Raw genomic sequence first — 23646 nt, 5'->3', positions numbered from 1 at the left:
GGGTTAATTACATCCAATTCTCTTTCCACAAACGAAGCAGGAGAATTTTTTCTTTCTGAGGGCTTTTCAACACTACAAACATCGATCATGTTAATCTTGGAAACATTCAGTCGCAGAACTTTACTTCCATAGCATTCCTGCAAGTCCTTAAAATACAGAACTTCAGTGAAATTCCCAGTTTTTATCACAGTTTATTTTTTTATTATTTGAGAACATTTTGGAATAAAAACATGCAAGAGTACTCATAATGATGAACCTGGCCTGGGACGAGTGTACTTTCACAGAGTCAGATAAAGAGCACAACTTGCCAAAATAAAATTAAAAGTGTACACCTATAAAGTGTACACCTATAAATTATTGTTTCCAAACTAACAACTGAACATTTTGTGGCAGATATACATATGAGAAAAAAAAAATCAAAATTACTGAAAGGTTTGACGGTTATTATAGCACCAGTTTTACTTTTAATCAGTTTTCGTGTTTGCTTGGTGTGGTCTCGGCCTGTGTTCTCGGATGTAACAAGAGGCTTGCTTTTGATCATGCTGCAGAATGCGTGGGTGGTGGTAAACGGTGGATCTTTTTTCTGCACTCTCCATGCAACACTAAACCAACTGACCCAAATTCTCTCATACCAAAATGTCCCATCCTGAGAGAGAGGGTGTCTTTAATCATTGCATTTCTAACAACCAAGTTTAGTCTTTATCAAAATCCACTACAAACACCATGTGACAAAAATGATCTTTACACGAATGCCACTGCATCTAAAGCGCTTTGGAAACTTTTCATTTTGTTTTAGTTAAGAATTAAAAAAAAAAAGTATATATAAATAAGCACTTAGAGATAAATAAATATATAAACAGACCCACATACATAAATGCATACACATAAATATATATAAATCCATAGATACATACACACAAATACAGACACATGCACATAAATACATAGACACATACATGCATATTTTTTACATAGGAGGCCCCACTTATCAAGGCCCAAAGGCAACTCGAGGATAAGGGCTAAAGAGTGTGCATTAGTCAATGGGACAATATCGTAGTATACGTTAGTAGTGGAAATTTGGTAAATTGGATTACTTAAGGGGAATGGCTCCCCAAAAACTTGTTTATGTTGGACTTGAAGATGACCATATTAAAGCAAGCAAACGGAAGAGAGTTCTGCAGGTGTTCAGTTCTAAGAAAGAAGCTTTGTTCATAGAATTTATGTTTTGGTTTAGGCAGACATAAATAGTGGAAGAAATTATTAATAGTGTTTTCAGCTAGACAAGTGTTTATTTTACAAAAGTCAGGCCAGGGAGAACCATAGATAAGCTCAGACGAGCACTTTCCATGAAAATAACGATAAAGAAGAGACAAGCTGCAACGTCTCTTCTGTGAAAAAGAGGTTGAAGGGAAGAGAAAAGGGCATCCCCTACAAGGCTACAAAGTCTATTTTGAACGCTCTAAAGGCAGGATAAGTTATTTCTAGCAGCTCCTGCCCAAATGTGGCAACAGTACTCCATCCTTGGACGTATCTGGTTCTTATATAGGTAGAGAACTGCATCAGCAGTGAGATATCTACTGGATTGATAGAAAGATCCCATGATTTTCCCAGCGACCTTGGCAACAGATTTGATGTATGTGTTCCATTTAAGATCAGGAGTAAAGGTCAAGCCCAAAAGCTTGTCAAAACATGGAGCCTCCCCAAGATTAGAACCATTCATTTCAATTGATGCCAGATGGGTATCAGAGCATTAATGATGTAAAGATAGAAGCTTGGTTTTAGATGCATTAAAAGTAACAAGTCAAAATATAAACATACATGCATACATAAACACACATGCATAAACATATATGCATATGCATGCATGCATATATAAACATAAATGCATGCATCCACACATACAAAAACATATATGCATGCATACATACATATATATATATAAACATACATGCACATATATATATATAAACATACATGCATACACATATTTAGACAAATATTATTGAATAGCACAGAGTTATTCTGTTTTACAATTTTCCTTTTTATCTTGGGATAAATTTTGAATATATATATGTGTGTGTATATGTATGAGTATATATATATATATATATATATATATATATATATAAAATTTTAATTTTGCCCACCTAACTTGTAACAAGCTACCACATGATTATGAAAAAATGTATATATATGTAATTTTAAAAAAAAAAACAATTTCTACATTTATTCCTACAATATGCGTGAGGATAATAGAAGCACTTCTGTCGAAAGCTCTTGCGATTATGGATCCAACTTATACAATTTCGAGATGAACACAAAAAGGACTATTCGGAGATTGGAGAAGATAAAAAGGAAAATTGTAAAACAGAATAACTCCGTACTATTCAATAATATTTTTTCTAAATGAGAAAATGCTGCCTAAATATACACAATAAAAATACATACATACATATATAAACACACATGCATACACATATATACATATATATATAAACATACATGCATACATATATATATAAACATACATGCATACACATATATACATATATATATAAACATACATGCATACACATATATACATATATATATAAACATACATGCATACACATATATACATATATAAACATACGTGCATACGCACACACATATATATAAAAACATATGCATACACATACATATATATATATAAACATATATGCATACACACATATATTAAACATACATGCATACACACATACATATATAAACATGCATGCACACACATATAAACATACATAAATACACACACACACACACACATATAAACATACATACATAAACATACACACATACATATATAAACATGCACACATACATATATAAACATGCACACATGCAGACATACATATATAAACATACATACATGCATGTATATAAACATACATATATGCATGCATACACACATACATATATGAACATACATACATGCATGCGTACACACATACATATATAAACATATATAGATGTATGCATACACACATACATATATAAACATGCATACATATAACATACACACATACATATATAAACATACACACATACATATAGCATACAGGCATGTAAAATAGAAACCAAAACATGATGCTAGACACACAGACACATACACAATCGCTTCAAACTTATATCTGAGCAATGTTATTGCTTAAGTTTTCAAGCAACGTCTATGCCTAAAACTTTTTCAAGTAAGCAAAGGTTTTGCTAAAAATTAATCTCACTCTTTAAATGACTGCCATCTTAACTAATTAGAACAGCAGAGTTTATTGCATTGGAAGCAATCCTTAAAAAACTTCTTGAAGAATACTTTCCCTGCTCACTGTTTTCCCAAACTATATGAACATGCAGAAATTCAAATGTAATCTGAACAAACATCTCGCTGCACAACTCTATACCTAGAATATCCATATGGGGATTAATTTACAGTAACCTCTTCCATCTCAGTCGCTATGTGCTTTATTTTTGTTTAAATCTACTTTGGAGAACGTAGCATGAATTGAAGCAGTCAGTTTCAGGTGAACTTTAACTTGTGAATTTATGGTCAGCCATTTTGTAGTCTTGCAAATGGGTCAAGCATCTTTGCATGCAGACATCGGATGAATTCCTACAGAATATTTGGCACGAAACTGAGGTAGACGAGCAATAAATGTCTGGAATAATCAATTACGCAAAGAAGAGGAAAATTGCCATTCCAACCTACAGAAGCACAGAATTAACAAAACAAGAATGGATATTCTTAAGATATTTCCGATTTTTCAGCGATGAAAATACTATTTCAAACTTAAGTGTGTCTAACTTACAAAGTCTCTTGTGGACGCATCTTAACATTATATTTCAATATTATGTTTCTGAATTTTTGAGATGTGGATTGATAATTCATATTATTTGGATTATTCGAACTACTGTTCTCATTCTGATTGTTATATTCATAATGTGTTGGCTGATTTAACTTTCAACCTTTTTCAAGAGAATCTTGTTGACCTCGTAACTCTGCACAGAAGATTGAACGGACCTTTTATTTCTATCTATATTTATAAAAGGTTCTGTTCGAAATGCCATACAGATTCCTAAATTCAACAGAAAATTTTTTGAGTTCAACAAGATACACCTGAAGAAGGTCAAAGGTTACATCAATCGAAGCACTGTGAAGATAACGCTCAACATAAGAACAGTAATCTGAATTATATTTCAAACTTAAAGTGTGACAGAATGACCAATAAAGAAAACCGTTTATTTTAAATACATCTTAAGATACGTCTATTCAATCTATCCACTTAGCAACGAAGTGCGAAAAGCTGATGGACGGGTAGAACTTCTTGTAATTTAAATCAGCATAAAACAATCATTCTGTTGCTGAACAATCTATATCACAACGATACATTAAATCATCTTTCAATAAATATTTAATCTTACTTCAATAATCATGTGTGCAAATTTAATTTTAATGAGAAAAGAGGCTTAATCTTAATAATAACTGATAATAAAATTTAGACACAAAACTATTCCCTTATTATAGAACAAAGAGAGGAAGTTTTGTCTTCTTTTACTTAGTAATTAGCTCTGTCTGCTTAATGAAAGAGAGTTTTACCTTCGTTTTCTTATTGATTACTTCCGTTTTAATGATTTCAAGTAGTAAATAAGATCAAAATTTGCGTCTTTTATGACATCATAAATTGGCTTGTTTATTAATTGTAATCTTTTAAGGCTTTGTATGGTTAAATGAACACCAAAAATGATGTTAGGAAATAAAATAGACAAAGTACACTCAAACTACAAAAGTCTGCAGTGACGGGGAGGGTGGCATTGCAGGTTCATAAACTGGAAGAAAACATACAAAACTGATGTTATGTAGGAATTACAGATTTTCTTTTTTTTTTGGTGCTACGAACTAGACATTTACAAGTTTGGAAATGGCAAACAAAACTGTTCCCCACTGGCTTACAGACGAGGTATTAACCCCACTGAAATAAAGAACTATAAGTCTGAGCCTAGCTTGCATGGTGTGTACCATCCCAAAAAGAAATGGCTACTGTGTGCCGATATCTGAACACACAAATAATGAAATGTAGCTGGCCGAGAATGCAAGACAAGACACAAGCAGTGGTCCTTTATTCTCATGTACCAGGGTTTTAAATCTTTCTTGGAGATGGTGTTGGAGGGTTGTCACAAAGGTTATCTCTCAGGATCATATAATGAATACAGCAAAACGTATCTAGTAGCTGAAGGCGGGGAATAGATATGAAGCTCTGAATTCACATTTGGCCTCAGCAAAAAAAAAAAAAAAAAAAAAAAAAGCACCCAATCATCAATCTTGACTCTACTCAGCTGAAATGGAAGTAGATCAAGCACAAAGCATTATCCTGACCTTCATCATGAGAGGACGGCTCAGCTGGTCTCCTGTTACATTATCTAATTAGGCGATAACTTTCATTGCTTATCAGTTTAAAAAAAGGACATTTGTTGTATTTCTAACAATAACATTCTTGGCCTTCGGGTCAAGATCAAAGTGTAGTATCAGTCTTCAGATGCTGCACTTCAATTTCTTGTTCTCAGTCAGTGGAGGAGAAATCCTTCACGACTGAGACAATTTTTATTTTTGTTCCTTTTCCCTACATTAAAAAACGACCCTGGTGTCTAACTCTGTCTCGTGGGGAGGCATTGTAAATAGGAACAATATGGAAATTATTTCATTTGTTTTTATGCTTCTTGATAATTACAACTTCAGAAAAAAAAAAGACATTTTCTTTTTATTTTAATTGAGCCAATATTTATAGAATCTATGTATGAAGTGCCTTCAATAAGTTTCCAAACTTTTTTTGTATGAGCACTTTCATTGGCAGTACACATATGAAAGTCTAATCCCCTTTGAAGTAATCTGCTCTGGTTGCAATGCACTTGTTGCGCCGTTCATACAACTTCTGGAAGCCCCCATGGAAGTCCTCTTGTGTAAGCATTTCAATGATCCAATCAACTCGGGTGTTCTAACTTCCTTACTCCCCCTACACCTTTCATCATCCCTCACAGACTCCCTACATTCCTTGAATCTTATGCCACTCAAAAACTGATGTTCGATTCATGCAAGATGGTCCAAAAGCAGTCTGAAGCATTCCATACATTTCTGTGGCATTTTTTCTAAGTTTAAAACAGATTTTTATTGCATCTTGGGTGTTATTCTCATGTTTTGACCAATGTAATCTTAAACCTTCAGATGCATCTTTTGAAATAAAAAAAAAAATCTTACAGTTCCCACATGTTAAACGTTGGGTTCGCTATAAATCATTTGTTGCTTGTATTTTCTTCATGGGTTCTCAACTACTAGCTATTCCATAATTTCCCTTAATTTCGTTTGAAATTAGAAGAGAAACTCACATGAGCTGTTGGCTGATAATGCACAAACAATCTATGCTAACGGAAGTTGTGTCCAACATTATGAAAACTATCCCATAATCTTTTAGATAAGGATTGATAATTTTTATTATTTTGCTTTTTCAAATTACTGTTCTCATCTTGAATGTAATTCGTGTAACTGTTTATGTTGATGCAATTATAGTCTCAATTTATTTTTAAATAACTGAATTCGTTCTAAAGTATTGTAAACAAACTAAACAAATAAATTATATATATATATATATATATATATATATATATATATATATATATATATAATCCGTCAGCAAAAAATCATAAGCACACAGGTGAATGGAAAAATATTTTTAAAATGTATGACTTTCTGTTTTGTTCTGAGTGGTCTGAATGATTTTAGAGGGAAGTCCAAATCTTTTTTACTGTTTCTTTTACATCAATATATTTTTTATGCCCATTTTTCAGAAGTCTTTTCCTTCTGATACACATACGCACACATATGAGCACATATAGATATCCACATAGATGTAATATAATGTGTATGAATACAATTTTACGAAATTTAACATTAGCATAAAAGCATATAAATTATAAGTGTCAGTATAATTTTACTATTTCAAACAATCCACTGTCCTTTATGTGATAAAAGACGTCTTCTTTGTTAACATCAAGTTTTAAATATACAAATGTTTTCCATGTTCTTATTAATGTTAAATACAAATTACTTTAATTCAAAAGTACTTACAAAAAAAAAAAAAAAACATTTCAGTTTACATTTTCAGGTTTTCAAAATCAATCTATCTAGGAAGCTATCTGAAATACCAATATTTGATTCAAACTAGTCTATTTCTTTGTTTTATTCGTTCCACTATGATATTTGGCATGGATTTCTTTTATTTTGATTCAGTTTCTTTCTGAAAATATAGACTGACTAAGAAAGCTATTAGAGTGGAAACAGTTCTCCCTCACTTATCATTCTTGCTCGCTTATTTTTAAACAGTCATATTCTTAAATATTAAAGTAATCACGTAATGAAATTTTCTCTTAACTTTTGCAAACATAAATATCTAAAAACAAATTTTTAACATTAAAGGAAAATAGATGTGCGCGATTACAAAGTTCTCTCCCTTGAATTTTTAAAAACTCTTTTTCTTACTCTTTATATATATATACATACACACATAGAGGCATTAATTAAATTATATAACTTCAAGTCTGTGTGTGTGTGTGTGTGTTTCTCGTCTCCACATTAATGACACATTATTTGTTATTTAATATTAACTATAAAAACTAAATTTTACAAAATAAATTGATTTAAAAATTTAAATAATCAAATTTACCTTCGATTTCATTGTTCCAATTCTGAGTTGATTTTGGTTTTCTTGTTTATATTTATTAATCCAGAGGCATATACAGTGTGTGCGTGTATTATATAGATATTGAGTAAAATGATTCATAAAATTGTGAATTAAAAAATCAGTTTCTAGAGGAAAAACAAACAAAATCCTTTTGAAACTGATTTTTAATTTTATCAATCGTTTTACTCAATATTAATATAGCTCTAGGATATCTATACCTATTGAGCTTATTATATATCTACAGTACAATGAGCACTGTTTTCTTTTAAAAGTATTAATACATTTATTAATACATTAAAATAAACTCTGCTCTTTAGACTCCAAGTCTAATTCCCTCCCAAAAATATAAAAATATTATATAAGCAGAGATGGCTCACTGAATTCCTGGCAAAAGTGCGTTGAGAATGGTGGTGACTATGTAGAAAACTAAATTCCGAACTATAAAAGGTTGCTTGTTTTCATGGTATCACTCATGTCTTCGTAGCTTAATTTTTTAGTTAAAAAATAGGTTTTACTTTTAGAACGAATCTTATGCATACATACATATACATCGATTTCATTTCTATATTTTTTAATTGGTTATTCGTATTATTTGGATTCTTCAGACATCTGTTTTCATCTTGAGTGTGATTTTCACAATGTTTTGGTTGATGTAATCCCCAACCTTCTTCCAGTGTATCTTGTCGAACACGGAAATTTTGACGGAATTTCGAATGGAACTCTTTATTTACTTTACAGGAGTAGCATGCTCTCATTCCGTCAGCCATAACTGAATAGAGGTTCTAAGTAATTTGCAATTGTATTTTTCGGTCGCCCGCATTGAATTGAACCTTCAACCTTCGGAAGAATATCATTTCTACAATTGATTTTTCCAAGTAATCGTACTTAGTGGTCTGCAAGGACCCATGGCACGGTGGTTAGAGAATCCAAATAATACGAACATCCTTTTCACATAACAAACACAACAAGTATATCGCCAAATATTGTACTGGTATTTTATTTTCTTCAAATTATTCATCCTGAGGAAGTCTTGAAATAAAGATGAAACGTTTATGAACATAGAATTTGGTTTGTTCCTTTTTCATCTTTCTCCCTCTCTAATGTGTAGAACTTCAACTACACACACGTGCGATGTGAGCACGTGTGAATGAGTGGAAATAAGGAAATGAGTGTCGGAAGGTGAGGGTCATGTGTTTATCCCTTCTCAGAGGGGAAGTCAGTGCATATGTGAGTGAACAAGGTGAAGTGAACCCATGATTAAGACCAGACACCCAGGGTGGAGAGGTTGGGTGACCCACAATTATCAGGAATAGATTAAAAGAACACCTGGCTACTGTATGATTTACTCAGATAACCAATTGCCAGCAGGGCATTGCCAAGGGGAGGGGAGGGTCAAAAGGGTGAAAAAAATAAAATGAGAGAAAGAAGACGAGAGTGCGAGAGAAGCTTCTGGAAGATTGACAAAAAATACTCCCCCTCCCCAACAAACTTCCAGGTGGTAGAATAACGTAATGTTTCCCAAACAAAATTTGCTCTATAACAATATTATACAATATTACAGAAGAAAAATTAGCTAAGAAGAGAAAATGAATCAATCTATTTATCTATAAAAAAAAATACTTATTTACTTATTAGCTGTGAATGAAACCATGTTGATTCCCTCACTGATTCTTTGTTTAATCACCATAGTTAAGCAATATCAAGCTTCCTCAGTACTTAGATCGCTGACTGATTGCAAATACCAGATGCCAGAAGCAAACCATCCACCCAGGCGTATAAAAGGGTACCAGCTTTACTGAGAGTAAAGTGGGTGACAGACTAGTGCCCTGTCATTCAGGAGTATGAATCGTGCCTGGGGTTAAAACCGGTGACAGACATTCTGCATCCAGAGATATAAGTTATTTGGTTCTGCTTAGCACCACAAAAACCAGTGAAAAATATTGCAAATCGGCCTTTGTTTACAAAGCCATTCGGCAGAAGTGACGTCAGACAGATTTTACGGTACAATATGATCAACAATGCATATAATGTAGCTTTTTTTGTTTTTTTGTTTTTAAAACAAATATAGAAATAGAAGTTTTATTCAAACAGTCTTTATTTGAACTTTTATAGCAAAATTATTATAACGTTTATAATAAAAATATGGTTATGCATTGCTTTTTCTTTTTTAATCAAACATCAGGTGTTGGTCATTTTTCTTTTTACATCTAACAAAAATAGAACTGTTATAAAATGTATTTATGAACTGGTTATTTTTTTTTCCACATATATTTATTAAGTTTTTCTTTTTTCAATAATATGGTTATGAACGTTTTTTTTAATCAAACAGTTCATAAATATATATAAAAAAAAACAGTTCATAAATATTTTTTTATAATAATTATATTTTTATGTTTGATGTAAAAAAAAAATATTAAAAACACTTCTGATGTTTGATTTAAAAAAAAAACAAAAAAAAAAACAGTTCATAAACATATTTTTATTATAAAGGTTATAATTTTGTTAGAAAAGTTAAAATAAAGACTGTTTGAATAAAACTTCTATTTTTATATTTTCTTAAAAAAAATACATTAGTGTTGATCGTCCATAGTTTAAAATTTGTCTGACGTCACTTCCACCGAGTAGCTTTATAAACAAAGTAAGACTCTTAACGAAAGCCTTGCAAACCTCATGATTTTTGAGAGAAATGATATGACTTCAGTAGAACATTAAATCTGAACTGTACAAAACAAGACTAAGTCGCATTAATACAGAAATAATATTATTCTTCATTATTTAAATTCAATTATATTCATATAAAATAATTTTCATTTTTAATAAAATTATAGCAATAAAAATTATTATTATTATTTTTATAACAAAATTTTCAGTATTTAAAAACGAACATAAATATAAATAATCTTTTAGAAGGTTTTTTTTAGAATGTTTTGCCGAGTATCCAATTATTTATATCCAAATTGGCACCTAATTCTTTCATACTACAAATTATTTGTCAAGCATAAATGCAATCAAAAACTAGAGATGGATTTGTTTTATCAACCATTTTCAGATTATTTAATGCCAAATCCAGTCATTTTGATAAGAGCTTCTATGTTTAATATCTTCAAATATTTATTCATGGTGTTTGGTATAAAATAAAATGGTTAAAATACGAAATATAACAGAAAATCACAAAAAAAAAAATTCAGTATTTCAGAGGCATTTTCAGATAGAATAAACCTATCGTATATTTAATACCTTTCATACAGAAACAATTATGAGAGAATTGGAAGAGATTTGACAGAGATTACCGTGGCATTGTGTAAATCTGTTGAAATAGACATGGAGGGAATTGGGAATAGTGAGAGCAATGGATGGTTACAAAAATGAAATGTATTTTTGTTATGGGGTAAGCTGATATACCTATTTTAGGAATAATTGGACTTGCCCAGAGACTATAAATAGAGTTAGTTTTAGCATGTTATTGAGTAACAATTTATGGTAGTTATGGTCCCAGAATCATGGTGTGCACTTTGGTAACTTACCACTGTGTTTGTCTTGATTATTACTGGCCTCAAGGCTATAACACTGGCATCAAGGGATTTGATACGTACACTGATACAACATTTTATATATATATTTGGTAAAACTGGTAATTAGTAAAAACCTGAAGAGAGTGCTCAATACTATTGCAGAGCAAATATGTGTTTTATTTTTTATTACCGTTTTATCTGTTTGGTTATATATGTTTCGGATGTTGGAACATGACTACGATCCAACAGCCTCGTCAGACCTTACAGAAACCTGTAACCTGTAATGTCTGACAAAGATGTTGGATCGTAAATATGGTCCAATATCCAAAACATATGTAACAGATAAAACGGTAATAAAAAAATAAAACATATATATATATATATATATATATATATAGCTTCCTTCAGTCTTGATAGACTATGGATACTCACTATGAGTGGCTGCATGTTAAATTTTTTTTGTAGCAAGAATTGTGCAATCTTCAAATCACACGTTCCCTAAGTCAGTGTTATTAAATACCAGTGGCAAGTAGAGGTTCAGGACGACTGGAAATAATGCTGATATAAACGAAGAGCACATACAGTGCCGAGAATTCCCAAATGGTCACCAATCTGGTACTAGCCAGGCTCAATGCTGCTTAACTTTGGTGATGGGAACCGATGTGTCAATGTGATTATGCCATTTGTTTATATATATATATATATATATATATATATATATTATTTTTTTTTTTTTTAAATTACATTTTCACCCCAAACAAGGCACATTGCCGCTTTGATGTAGGGGGCTACTGTTAGGGACACAAGCTACAGGGGTACTATGTGGGGAGTTGAGCAGCAAGACGTCGGTTCACGTTACACTTGAACTTCTGCATGTCAGTACAGTTGGGGAAGCAGGAACCTGGAAGGGAATTCCAAAGTCTAGCGGTTCTGGAAACTACTGGAGTAGAAGGCTCTCTTACATCTAGGAATCTCTACTGTGAAGGGGTGAGATTTTACTGCTTGTCCGGTTTGTCAGGGGCATTTACATAGAGGGGGTACAAGTGCTTGCAGTTCATTGGAACATTCACCATTAAACTACTTGTAAAACAGGCAGAGGGATGCTACATTTCGTCGATGGGACAGAGGCTGAAGTTTGGACGACAGTTCAAGACCTATCAGGTTGGCGACTCTCTTTTGAACCTTGTCTAGGAGTGAGAGTCTAGTAGCAGATGCACCGGCCCAAATATGACAGCAATACTCCATACATGGGCGAATGGTAGCCTTATAGAGATACAGAACGGTAGAGAGTACCTACCTACCTTATATATATGTTGTATCTGCACAAATAATTAACAAGAACATGAAAGTAAAGGTATACAATAATAACGAATATATTAGGAAGAAAAGCTATATACATATTTACATGTCTTCAGATATACTTCAGTTGGAGATATTCCGGCAGGTGGCGTGTTGCAGGTCTTACTGGAGGCAGCATAAGTGTCTTGCCTATTCGACGGTCGTTGCCGAACTCCCCCGGTATGATACCTTTTATATATCTCACTCACCCGCCTATGTTAATTAGTAGGCGTCTCCACAACAATATATATATCAAAAGGATCAAAAATAGAATTAATAGACAAAAAAACTCTATTTTATTTAATGAAATATGCCATATATATATATATATATATGGCATATTTCATTAAATAAAATAGAGTTTTTTTGTCTATTAATTCTATTTTTTATCCTTTCCAACTTCCGAATAACAGTCTTCATTGGTTGATGCTATCTCCATATTTATCATAAGTCCAAGTACTTTTCAATCCTTCAGGATTCATTGTCAGGAATAAATTAATCTAACTGGCTTTAAACAATTTATAAAGTTTTTTTGTTTGTTTGTTTTTTTTTTCTTGTTGGTTAATTATTTATCTTTTTTTTCCATTGGTTTAAATTAATAGCACCCTGAAATGTTTGCAAAGTTATTAAAATGAATAACTCTACAAACACTTCAAGATGGTATTAATATTGCTATTTATTTGTTTATTTTATTAATAGTTGGTGTTTTAGATTTTAGAATAAAATCAATAGACAAAAAACGTCTATTTTATTTAATGAAATATGCCATAGAGAAAAAAATGCTGTCTAAATATATATATATATATATATATATATATATACACCACACACACGTGTATATATAACCTCTGTTCTGCTATATTTTCTGCTGTATATTTACATTATAAGTCATCTTAGCAAAACTATCCAAAAGATTCCTCAAGAAAAAATTAAAGTTACAGGGAATAATTTGTTTGTAAAGTAAATTCCACCCTACCCTCTAAGCAAAACAAAGTTCTTTCATTCAAAAAGTAAATATTATCTACGAATATTGCACAAAAATTATAAGCATTAATATTCTCCAAAACGAACAACTAATTCACTGCTGGAAGCACTAAACCGGCAGCAGGCATTTCAAGGAACCAGCAGCTGTAAGATTCTGACTGACTGCCAATAAATATCCTCATGAGTTAAGATTTACTAAAAGATAACAGACGATTCTGCATGCAAATAATGGACATATTTTATGCCGCAAAAATACTTTGCCTTGTCGGTTAAAGCAAACATTGTTGCTTTCCTTTTTTTTTTTTTGTTCCTTCTTGTTGATGTTTTCTGTTTTAAGGCAAAAAATAATTCTGTCTAAAATTAGTAGATGCCATTGCTGACAAAGATGCCATGAAAGGGTAATGAGCTGGCAAGACTTGCCAATAACCTTATAAGAAATGGAACATGTCCAACAGAAAAATCATCTTTAGAAAAAATAAAAACAACTAGCTGAACTACCCATCCACGTCAAGGTTCCTAAAATTTTCCGTCTCAGAATATGAGCTAAACTTTAAAAGAAAATGTTTCTATTTTAAATTATAATGAAGACAGATTTTATCTCGTGGGATTATGTGCAGTATTTACAATGGGTGGATTCATTACAAATGGTTGGGTATGTGGGAACTCCAAAGTAAACATCCACTTTGTATGTTCATTGTATGCTTCCAGCTTCCCTTCACCCTCAGATTGTGATTCAATAATCTGGAGAATGTTTGAAAAACGGGTACATATGCAGAATACAAACGATGCTGAAATAAAAACATTATTTCAAAACCCATTCTTTACATGGGGAAGGGGAAGTCATTTTGTAACTATTCTGTACTTTCGCCTTACAATTTAACAAACAAAAGATACCATAAAAATTAGACTTAACTTGAAAATCCTATTTATATAAAAAAAAAAAACAAAAAAAAAAAAAACAAAAAAAAAACACACGGTTCGCTTTCTGCATAAGCACCGAAGGATGTTTCCGATTTAGATAGCTTAGAGCTATTTAAAAGAGGAAACATCTTTCATTGATATCCAAAATAGTTCAGGAGGTTGTAAATGAGCAGTGAACTGTAGGATTTAGCATGAGTGGCTTTCAACTTGATGGTGGAAGTGTTATGTCTGAAGCAGATAAAAGGTAAAATCAGAGGAGGACAGGTGAAAACTGTATTCAATCTGTTCTTGTGTATGCTTTCATTGATACAGATAAACAGTTTTCAATTCCATAGCTTGTTTGAACCGAATTGAGATGTCTTTATGAAACCTTTTCTGATTCTCTTCTTTGCATATTCTTTTTTGTATAAAGCTTATCAAATATAACATTGCTTCTCTCCAATAAAGAAAAATACTGAATAATTTTTCATGTCATTTTGCCCGTTATATTTCGTAGTTTGCTTATTTTTAAAATTTTATTTTGTTCATACATTCTAGCAGATTTTATTTCTATATTCAACTGTAATCACACATTTAATAATACTAGGTTTACCAATGTTTGGCTTTTGTATATATCTTGTATTCAATTTGTTAGCTTCTTCTTGACTATCAGTCTTCAATTGTCTTTGAAGATTTTACTTTGCAAATCATTAATGAAATTCAGAAGTTTTTATGGATCCCCTCTTATTGTAATTCAGATCTGCCAGACAAATAGCAGATGACATCAGTTGCTTAGAAACAAGCAACATTCATCATTACAATTTGTCGTTTTTAGAAAAAAAAATTTAAGTCTTCAATAAACCCTTCTATTTTGATACAATAGATGAAGTTGTTAGTATAAAAACATTTTTTTATACTAACAACTTCACCAGAAATTGAATAAGCTTTAGAATCATTTATTCTGCTAAACGCCCTTGCATATATATATATATATATATATATATATATATATATATATATATATATATAATGGCATCAAAAATAAAGTCCGCACGTCACTTTTTTTTTCTTTCTTTTTATTTAAGATAATGCTATTAAACTCAGGAGTTGGTTATCTGAGAAATGTAATTAAAATTTGTGAGCCTACTGTGATAAAGACAACCCAGAATAAATATATATATATATATATATATATATATATATATATCTACTAATTCAAACAGGTTTAATAAATAATAGGATCACTTCTGTCTATTGATAATCTTTCAATGCTTCTGATATTTTTTTAAATCAAATTTTTAGTGAAAGTATCAAAATTATTCAAAAAAAAAAAAATTTCGATTTCATTTAGGATTGTCCTCAAAATATTCAAAAACTTATTCAAATGAAGGAAAAATTTCAAACCATTTCAAATCCACAACTTTTAAGTTATTGCTTATCCATTCTCCCATGAATGTAAATGTAATAAATATTTAAACAAATGATATAAAATTTAATTTTTTTCTCAACACTGAACACAATCCAATAATTGTTACATCCCGTGATGGGGATTAACACTATAAAATCATAAATCTTCTAAGCCCATAACTTTAGTTATGTAAATTCTACTGTCACACATTTTTTTTTTTTTTTTTGCACAAAAACATTTTTGACTGATTTGAACATATTAAAAGCTCCAAAGACATGTCTCAGTTTTATGAATCTCTCTTGGCATGGGTACTTATTGGATTTAGTTTGTTCAGTTATGTAATAATACTATGGAAAAAGGTATGAAACCCCATTTTCCCCATAGTCTAATATATAAAAGGATACATGTCTGTCTGGCTCCATATTTCAAACTCTATCTCTTCCAAAACTAAAAATCGCAGAGCGGTTCTAGGGGCCTCAAATATTGGATTTTGTTACGGACCATTTTTTTATGGGTCTTTAGCCAGTTAAAATAGTTTTTAAAGGGTGAAAAAGGGATCTAAATTGAAAAAAAGTCGTTATACATTTTGTACATTCATCTTAATTGATTTTTCATCAGTTCATGTGTGTGTCACGTTGGTACAGTCGTAACGTCACCAGCTTTGAATGCTACAGTTTTGCTTTCGGTTTCAGTTTCAGTTCTAGCTGATGGTACCCAAATACTTTTTTTACTTTTGAAATCACGACTATAACATATACGAAATCTGGACAGATTAAAATATCATATTTAAACGTATTTTACAACTGGGCAAAGCCAGGTGCTCCCTCCTCCACTAATCATAGATAAAAAATTGGAGTCAATCATTGATAATAAGTATTACACTTTGACATTAAATGAACAAAAAGGGTTGATATACTGTAATATAAACAAATCTGTTTAGTGAAACTATAAAGTGATGTAAAGGTTGTCATTTTGAAGATTATATTGTATAATCTATGTCTTAATGTCAAGAGGTTCTACCGCCAGTCATAACAATTTTTTTTTCCTTGGATGAAGGGGAGGGGTGATTCCCATAAAGTCATTTATCATTCACAGAATGGTACCATCTCTCATCTATTTGAATATCGTTTCCTGTTGGTCTGGCAAAGGATAACGTAAGCATGTGGTTCTAATCATTTGGGGAATCTCTCTCTCTCTCTCTCTCTCTCTCATTCTTCCCATCACTATGGTAGGTAGGTAAGTATGAAGTAATCTACAGTGGACAGGTGCTGAGAGAGCAAAGCAAACACCACAAGCAGCGTTAGTAGCAGACAGTAAAAACAAAATTGATTCTTCTAAAGAAATAACAATACCAGTAGAAATTCTTGTTTTCTTTTTATAAATACGTGGTAATAGAATTGTAACTGACTACTCTTTTTTTTTTTCTCAATATAGAAATTGCTCTAGACAAGCCATGAAGCCACTCGAAGTAAGGAGATAAAAAATACTCCTTCAATGTCAAAAATTAGCCAATGATAAATGTTAGATGGATAGATTCCAACCCAGAAAACAGCCATTCTTCCCACTTTGTCGTAAACAGTGCTCATGGAATGTGAGAACTAAAAGGACAAAATAAGGGACGTATACTATCATCAACTATAATCCTACCCAGCATTGTGTTGATGTCTGTTAGTGAAGTTAAGGCTCTTCTATTTCAAACCAAATTTCAATCAATTTCCATAGTCTTTCACCTTCCCCTCTCTAGAAAAGTTTTAAACTATGATCAATCAGGATTTATTTTTTTCCATCTGTTTACTGGAGCAGTTTTGACTTGCATTGCATACAGAACTAATTCATAATGACGTGCGGATAAATCTTACTTTCTTCAAATATGTAAAACCTTAGAAAAATCCTTTGATGCTAATTTGGAGAAAACATCTCACAATATAAGTAGAAATGAAAGATAGGCAAAAACGAGAAGAAAAAAAGGAGGAAAAAATATGAGGAAAAAAAGGAGGAAAAAATATGAGGAAAAAAAGGAGGGAAAAATATGAGGAAAAAAAGGAGGAAAAAATATGAGGAAAAAAAGGAGGGAAAAATATGAGGAAAAAAGGAGGGAAAAATATGAGGAAAAAAGGAGGGAAAAATATGAGGGAAAAATATGAGGAAATAAAGGAGGAAAAAATATGAGGAAAAAAGGGTGAAAAAACAAAACTGCACAGAATGAAGGGAGAGAAAAAAAAGAAGAAATAATGCTTATGCCATTAAGTTGCTGCAATTCAGCAACACCCCCCCCCCCAATCTTTTTGGGGATGAGCAACGAGACTGTTCAGCATGATGTAATAAGTAGTTGCAGGTGGGCTAATGTTACACTTACCTTGGCTCGTTCCAGCTGTTTTCTTTGTTCTGCATATGCAGGGGGAGTCTTTAAGGCTGAAAAAGAAAATAGGGGAGCTCAGAAAAATATTGTGGAAGGCAAACAAAGCAACAAAACGAAAACATCAACACCATTAATTGGAAAAGGGGACGTAACAAGAGAAAAGTTTATGAAAAAGATGAATTAAATCAGAGCCGAGAGATGCACAAAAGAGAGACTAATAAACTTAGTTCTAAATAGAAGACAAAAGACAAAGCTATATAATAACAACGTTAATTATACACAACTGGTAATGGCTCATTTCTAAATAAAATCTTGACAAGAATGAATCAAACACACACACACACATATACACACATTTGTGTATATACTCTTTAATAAAAATCTACAAAACAGGAATTTGTTCATTAAAAGGTACATTTGTGATATTCCCTTGTATGAAGAAGGATTCTTTGTTCTGGAAGTTAAAAATTGGTTTTGAAGTGTTCATTACACACGATATATACACTTACACATGCACGGTTTATTTTTCTCACATTTAATATCACTGTTAATATATGACTGAATAGTTTAAGAATGTTAGATTTGAGTTACTTGAATCTACGTCTAGTTTAACCAACAGAGTTACATAAGCCATGCTGATGATTGTTAACAAATATGAAACATATCTGTCTGTGAATATATATATAAGTGTTGAGATGATTAATTGGAATCAGAATAATCAGAAAATTTGGGTATATTGGAATCGAAAAAATTGTCCCAATTTTTCAATACAAAAAAAAAAAAAAAAAAAATTTTCAATCTCAAAAACCAAAATACGAAAAAACGATTCTTTTAATTATCTTTTTATTTGCTTTAAAACAAATTTTTCCAATGCTAGTAGTAATGATAAAATAATAAATACGTATTGATCTTAAACTACTAGTAAAACTGAAATCAATAGATCATACTATGTATTTTTGTGTTTAGGAAAATATCTGGATATTTAACATGTTTTTACAGTCATTGGTAAAAATAACAACTCTGTAGTTAAATATTTTGAGATTTATAAAGAATCGGAATCAGAAAAAATATTGGAATTGTCCCATCACTAATATATATATTAAAATTCAATTCACACTTTTTGAAAACACATTCTTTTATTTTCTCATAATGTTACAGATCTGTTTTGTTAATAATCTTCAACAAACAGTAAAAATATGTTATCACTGTATTTTTTAATGTAGCAAACTATTCAGACAATTCTATGCAGAAAAAACATTCAAATACAGTCTTTGCATGTCACAAACAGTCAAAAACATACCTCCGATTGCTAACGAAACAGATCTGTAAGACATACTCTTTTGAGAAAATAAAAGTACAAGTGTTTTAAAAAATTTGGAATTTAACTTTAGTATATATATATGTGTGTGTGTGTGTGTGTGTGTGTGTGTGTGTGTGCTCTGAATATCACTGAGCATAGGACAAATTTAGTATATTTTCAAAAATTTGGAATTTAACTTTTATATATATATATATATGCGTGTGTGTGCTCTGAATATCACTGAGCACAGGACAAATTTAGTATATTTGGTATAGCACTATTATATTATATTATTGTCTATCTTGCTATAACTGAAAAAAAAAAAACATTCTCGAAATATTTACAAGAAAATGATAAAAGTATATATATATATATATATATATATATATATATATATAGGTGCTAGTCTAACCGCACTGAAGAACTGTGATATAGCAAAACAATATCTGTGGATGACTATTTAAGCTCCCCTTCTTGGGTAAAGCACTGTTGTAAATGATCTTGTTTACTGCTTGCTTAGCATTAGGCAAAGATCTTTGTTTGTAAATAAACAAATTGAGCACTTTAAAAGTAGCAGTCAAAATGTTTATATAGACATTTGGAAATATCGTTTGTGAGTATCAATCCCATGAACTGGATGATAAAACTTCTGACTATGGACTGCATGACCGTAGGTTCAATCTCTGGCTTAGGATGAGTGTTAGTCTAACTGCAGTAAACAGCTGTGATTTGTGCAGCTTTGCTGTATATACTCCTAACAAATTGTTATAATAAACTCAGAAATAAATGAATTAATCTGTACTTAACAGCCACTGAAAAGTGTAAGCATGTCCGCCTCTTAAATATTTCAGTAAGCTGATCATGTTTTGTTTTTTTGTTTCGAATTCAAAAGTTCAGAGTTTTGACAAAAGAAACTTCAAAACAAAGGAATCACTGTCACTTGCAGTCTAGTATTAGAATTTGTAAATATGTACTGCAATAAGTTATTTTTTTTTTATTAAATAACTCGCAATTGTGTTTATTTACTCACCTAACAATAAATGTCTGTTTTTAATATACGGGAATATCCAATTTCCCAAAAAGGAATGCTCAAGGGGGGGGGGGGGAGAATGAAAACTGGATTGGTTTTGAGGACTTACTCTTTTGCTGACCACAGGCAGAATATGTAGTATCAGAACAGATACTACATTTTGCTCTTTACCAAAATATGTACACATAGCAGGGTAGACGACTATCACTATTTTAAGACGGCTCTGTATTTTCAATTGAGCACTTCATATTTGCTATAGCTTTTTTATGACAGAAAACACATTCATCAACCCAATTGTTACTATTTAAACATATACATATATATGTGCATGTGTGTGTGTGGTTCATGCAAGGAGTGCCAAATCAAGATGGACACTCCAACATTTTCCTTAGAGGTCTTTTGTTTACCTTGCGGAGTAATTCAATTTGCGTCTGCCCTCATAACATTTTTTGTGTTTACTTTCTTTAAATGTAACCCTATGTACTCACAGCTGCCGTAGGTGGCGTTAACCACAACTTGGTAAATACTGGCACAAAAAATGGAATAGAATGTACACTCATAAAAGTAAAACAATAATATTTTGCTCAGATATCTTGTCTGGCATATGAATGAAATGTTCATTGTAGGACTTGTTCTAACAGACGTGTCTTCATTTTATGAATACAACAGAAAAAACTCGCACACATAAGGAGAAGAGATAAAACAAATGCTAAAAGAAAAAAGGGTCAATATTTATTTTTTAAATGTCAGAAATTCTAAAAACCTCTATTTAGTATTTAACTCTAAAAAAAAAAAAAAAACTTTATCAAGCATCCACTAAGATCAGATTTTCCTTTATAAAAATTCTTTATCTTACTTATTTTTCGACCAGCATGATCATGGATATGTTGAATGTTGCTCTGAAAGGTTTATAAAAAACAGGGAAATACCACTAATATGAAACACTATCACTCTTACATCTATGAGAGTGTACATGACACCAGTGATATCTTTGGTATTTGCAAGTATCCATGATGGCAGTGACATATTTCATATCTGCGAGTGTTCATGACAACAGCAACATCTTTCATATTTGCGAATTTCCATAACAACAGTGGCATACCTGACATCCACAAGAGTGTTCGTGACTACAATGCCATCTCTCACATCTTTGAGAGTGGCCATGACAAAAATGACATCTCTCACATCCACGAGTGTCCATCACAACAATGACATCTTTCACATCCACGAGAGTGTCCATGACCAAGGTGACATCTCTTACATCATTAGTTTGTTTGAACTGTTTAATTAAAATCAAAATATTAAAATATGACTGGATTTTAAAGTGGGAATATAGGAAAACAGGACATGACTTTTTTCATCTGAATCTGTTAAAAGAGAATTGGACAGAAAAATCCAAAGAAGCTCAACGAATATACATTGTAATAATTTAAGAAGCTATAATTTAGAATGTGAACTATTTATTGCTGGAATGAAAACGTCACTGATTACAGCAAATAAAATTTGTTTATTTCATGGTGGGTGAATAAGAATAATAATTAAAAAAATGTCTGCTACATTTCATCCATTTTACTTAATCGCAAGCCATCTCTTTTAGGCTCAATACACAACATAGCTTTTAGACATTTTTTCTAGGTATGAACTGAGATGATCAACCATCGTCACTCCAATTGTGGATAGGTAGGTTGAGTTTGTCTTCAAGATAGAACATTCTCCATTCTCATGAGGTCACAGTCAAAAATATTTTCTAAAATTTTATTGGTTCTCACTTTATCCTCCCTTCTGGTATATCATGAGAAATCAAAGAAATAAACTTACGTGGATAAATGCCTTGGTCAACCAATTCATTGACAGAACGCCGAAGCATCAATTTGCGCTTCAGAGCTGGAAAAAAAAAAAAAAAAAAAAAAGGAATTAAAGAAAACTGACAAAACTGAATGATGATGGAAATATTAAAGTCATTTTTATTGTTTGATTTTTAAATGATTAAAAATGGAAAAAAATGTTGTGTGTGAATCTCTTTCAGAAAAAAATTCAGATCTTGTCCTTGTAGTGAAGTGTCTAAATTCTTAGTCTCACAATTTTTGCCATTTAACAAAAACAAATAATAATAAAACAGACAAAATAAAACATACAGAAACTTAATCTAGATATCTATAAAAGTAAGATATCTAGAAGAGTAAGAATGTGTGTCTATGTGAGGACAATTCTCAACCTATATACGCAACAAATTTTTGATCTACAGACTTGAAATTTGGTATATAGGGTATTCAGACATGTGGAAATTTCTTAAATCTGTTTTCATCCAAAAAAGAAGGCCTGGTAAAGGGTAAAAATTGAAAAATTGGCATGTGGGGATCATTGGATTTTTATCTGTTTGTCAACTGTTTCACACATGAATCGTTCACATAACAGATTCCTTATGTTAAAAATAAGAAGGTTTGAAAACACTTTTTAAAGGCCGTGTCATGCTGGTCTAATGGTTATCGTACTCAACTCACTGTCTTTAGGTTTTGGTTTCAATCTCAGTTAAAGAGTTATTTTTTTATTTTTTTTACTTACAAGAAGTGAATTGTTTAGAAAAACATAATACTTGCATGCACATGTCTCAGTTTCTGTATGAATTAAAATATAATAGTTATGCATATTTTACGACTGGGGAACGCAGAGCAGTCTGCTAGTAGACTATAAAAATCACCTTCTGTTACAAATAGTTTTTATGTACAAGGCAAGTAAATTCTCAATTTTTAATTGTTATTTAAAAAAAAAGAAAAGCAAAAAGAACTTTGACAAAAATCTAAATAGAGTAAGTAGAGAAAAATGAAATAGCATAGCTGCTGCATTAAAAAAACAAAAAGCCTGTATATGATGAAGAGAAGCTAATCATATAAGTTTTCAGTTTGAAAATATATTTATAATAAAGATGGATTTGAGATAAAAAAAAAAAAAATAACCAGAGACAGGTTGGTTTGAAAGTCAATTTCTAGGAGTCGTTCAACACATGTCAGCATATACATCGAGTATGATGATGACGATTAATTCAGATAGACAAACAAGC

The 23646-nt window shown here is 31.4% G+C and overlaps 1 protein-coding gene across 28 annotated transcripts in view; it reads right to left on the bottom strand.

Moving 5' to 3' along the window:
- The window catches only part of LOC145292164 (uncharacterized), an 801350-nt gene that overhangs the window by 51789 nt on the left and 725915 nt on the right, over positions 1-23646 (bottom strand). For all 28 annotated transcript variants that reach the window (XM_080138343.1, XM_080138347.1, XM_080138350.1 and 25 more), the window contains 2 exons: positions 22407-22472; positions 18256-18311 (listed from right to left, as the gene is read on the bottom strand). In XM_080138343.1, coding sequence (XP_079994469.1) covers positions 18256-18311; positions 22407-22472 — 122 coding nt within the window. The remainder of the gene's footprint in view (positions 1-18255; positions 18312-22406; positions 22473-23646) is intronic.

This window comes from Euprymna scolopes, chromosome 13 (assembly GCF_053919585.1).
Source record: "Euprymna scolopes isolate OS-2025 chromosome 13, ASM5391958v1, whole genome shotgun sequence".
NCBI lineage: Eukaryota > Metazoa > Mollusca > Cephalopoda > Sepiida > Sepiolidae > Euprymna > Euprymna scolopes.
This window is presented reverse-complemented; position numbering and strand designations above follow the sequence as displayed.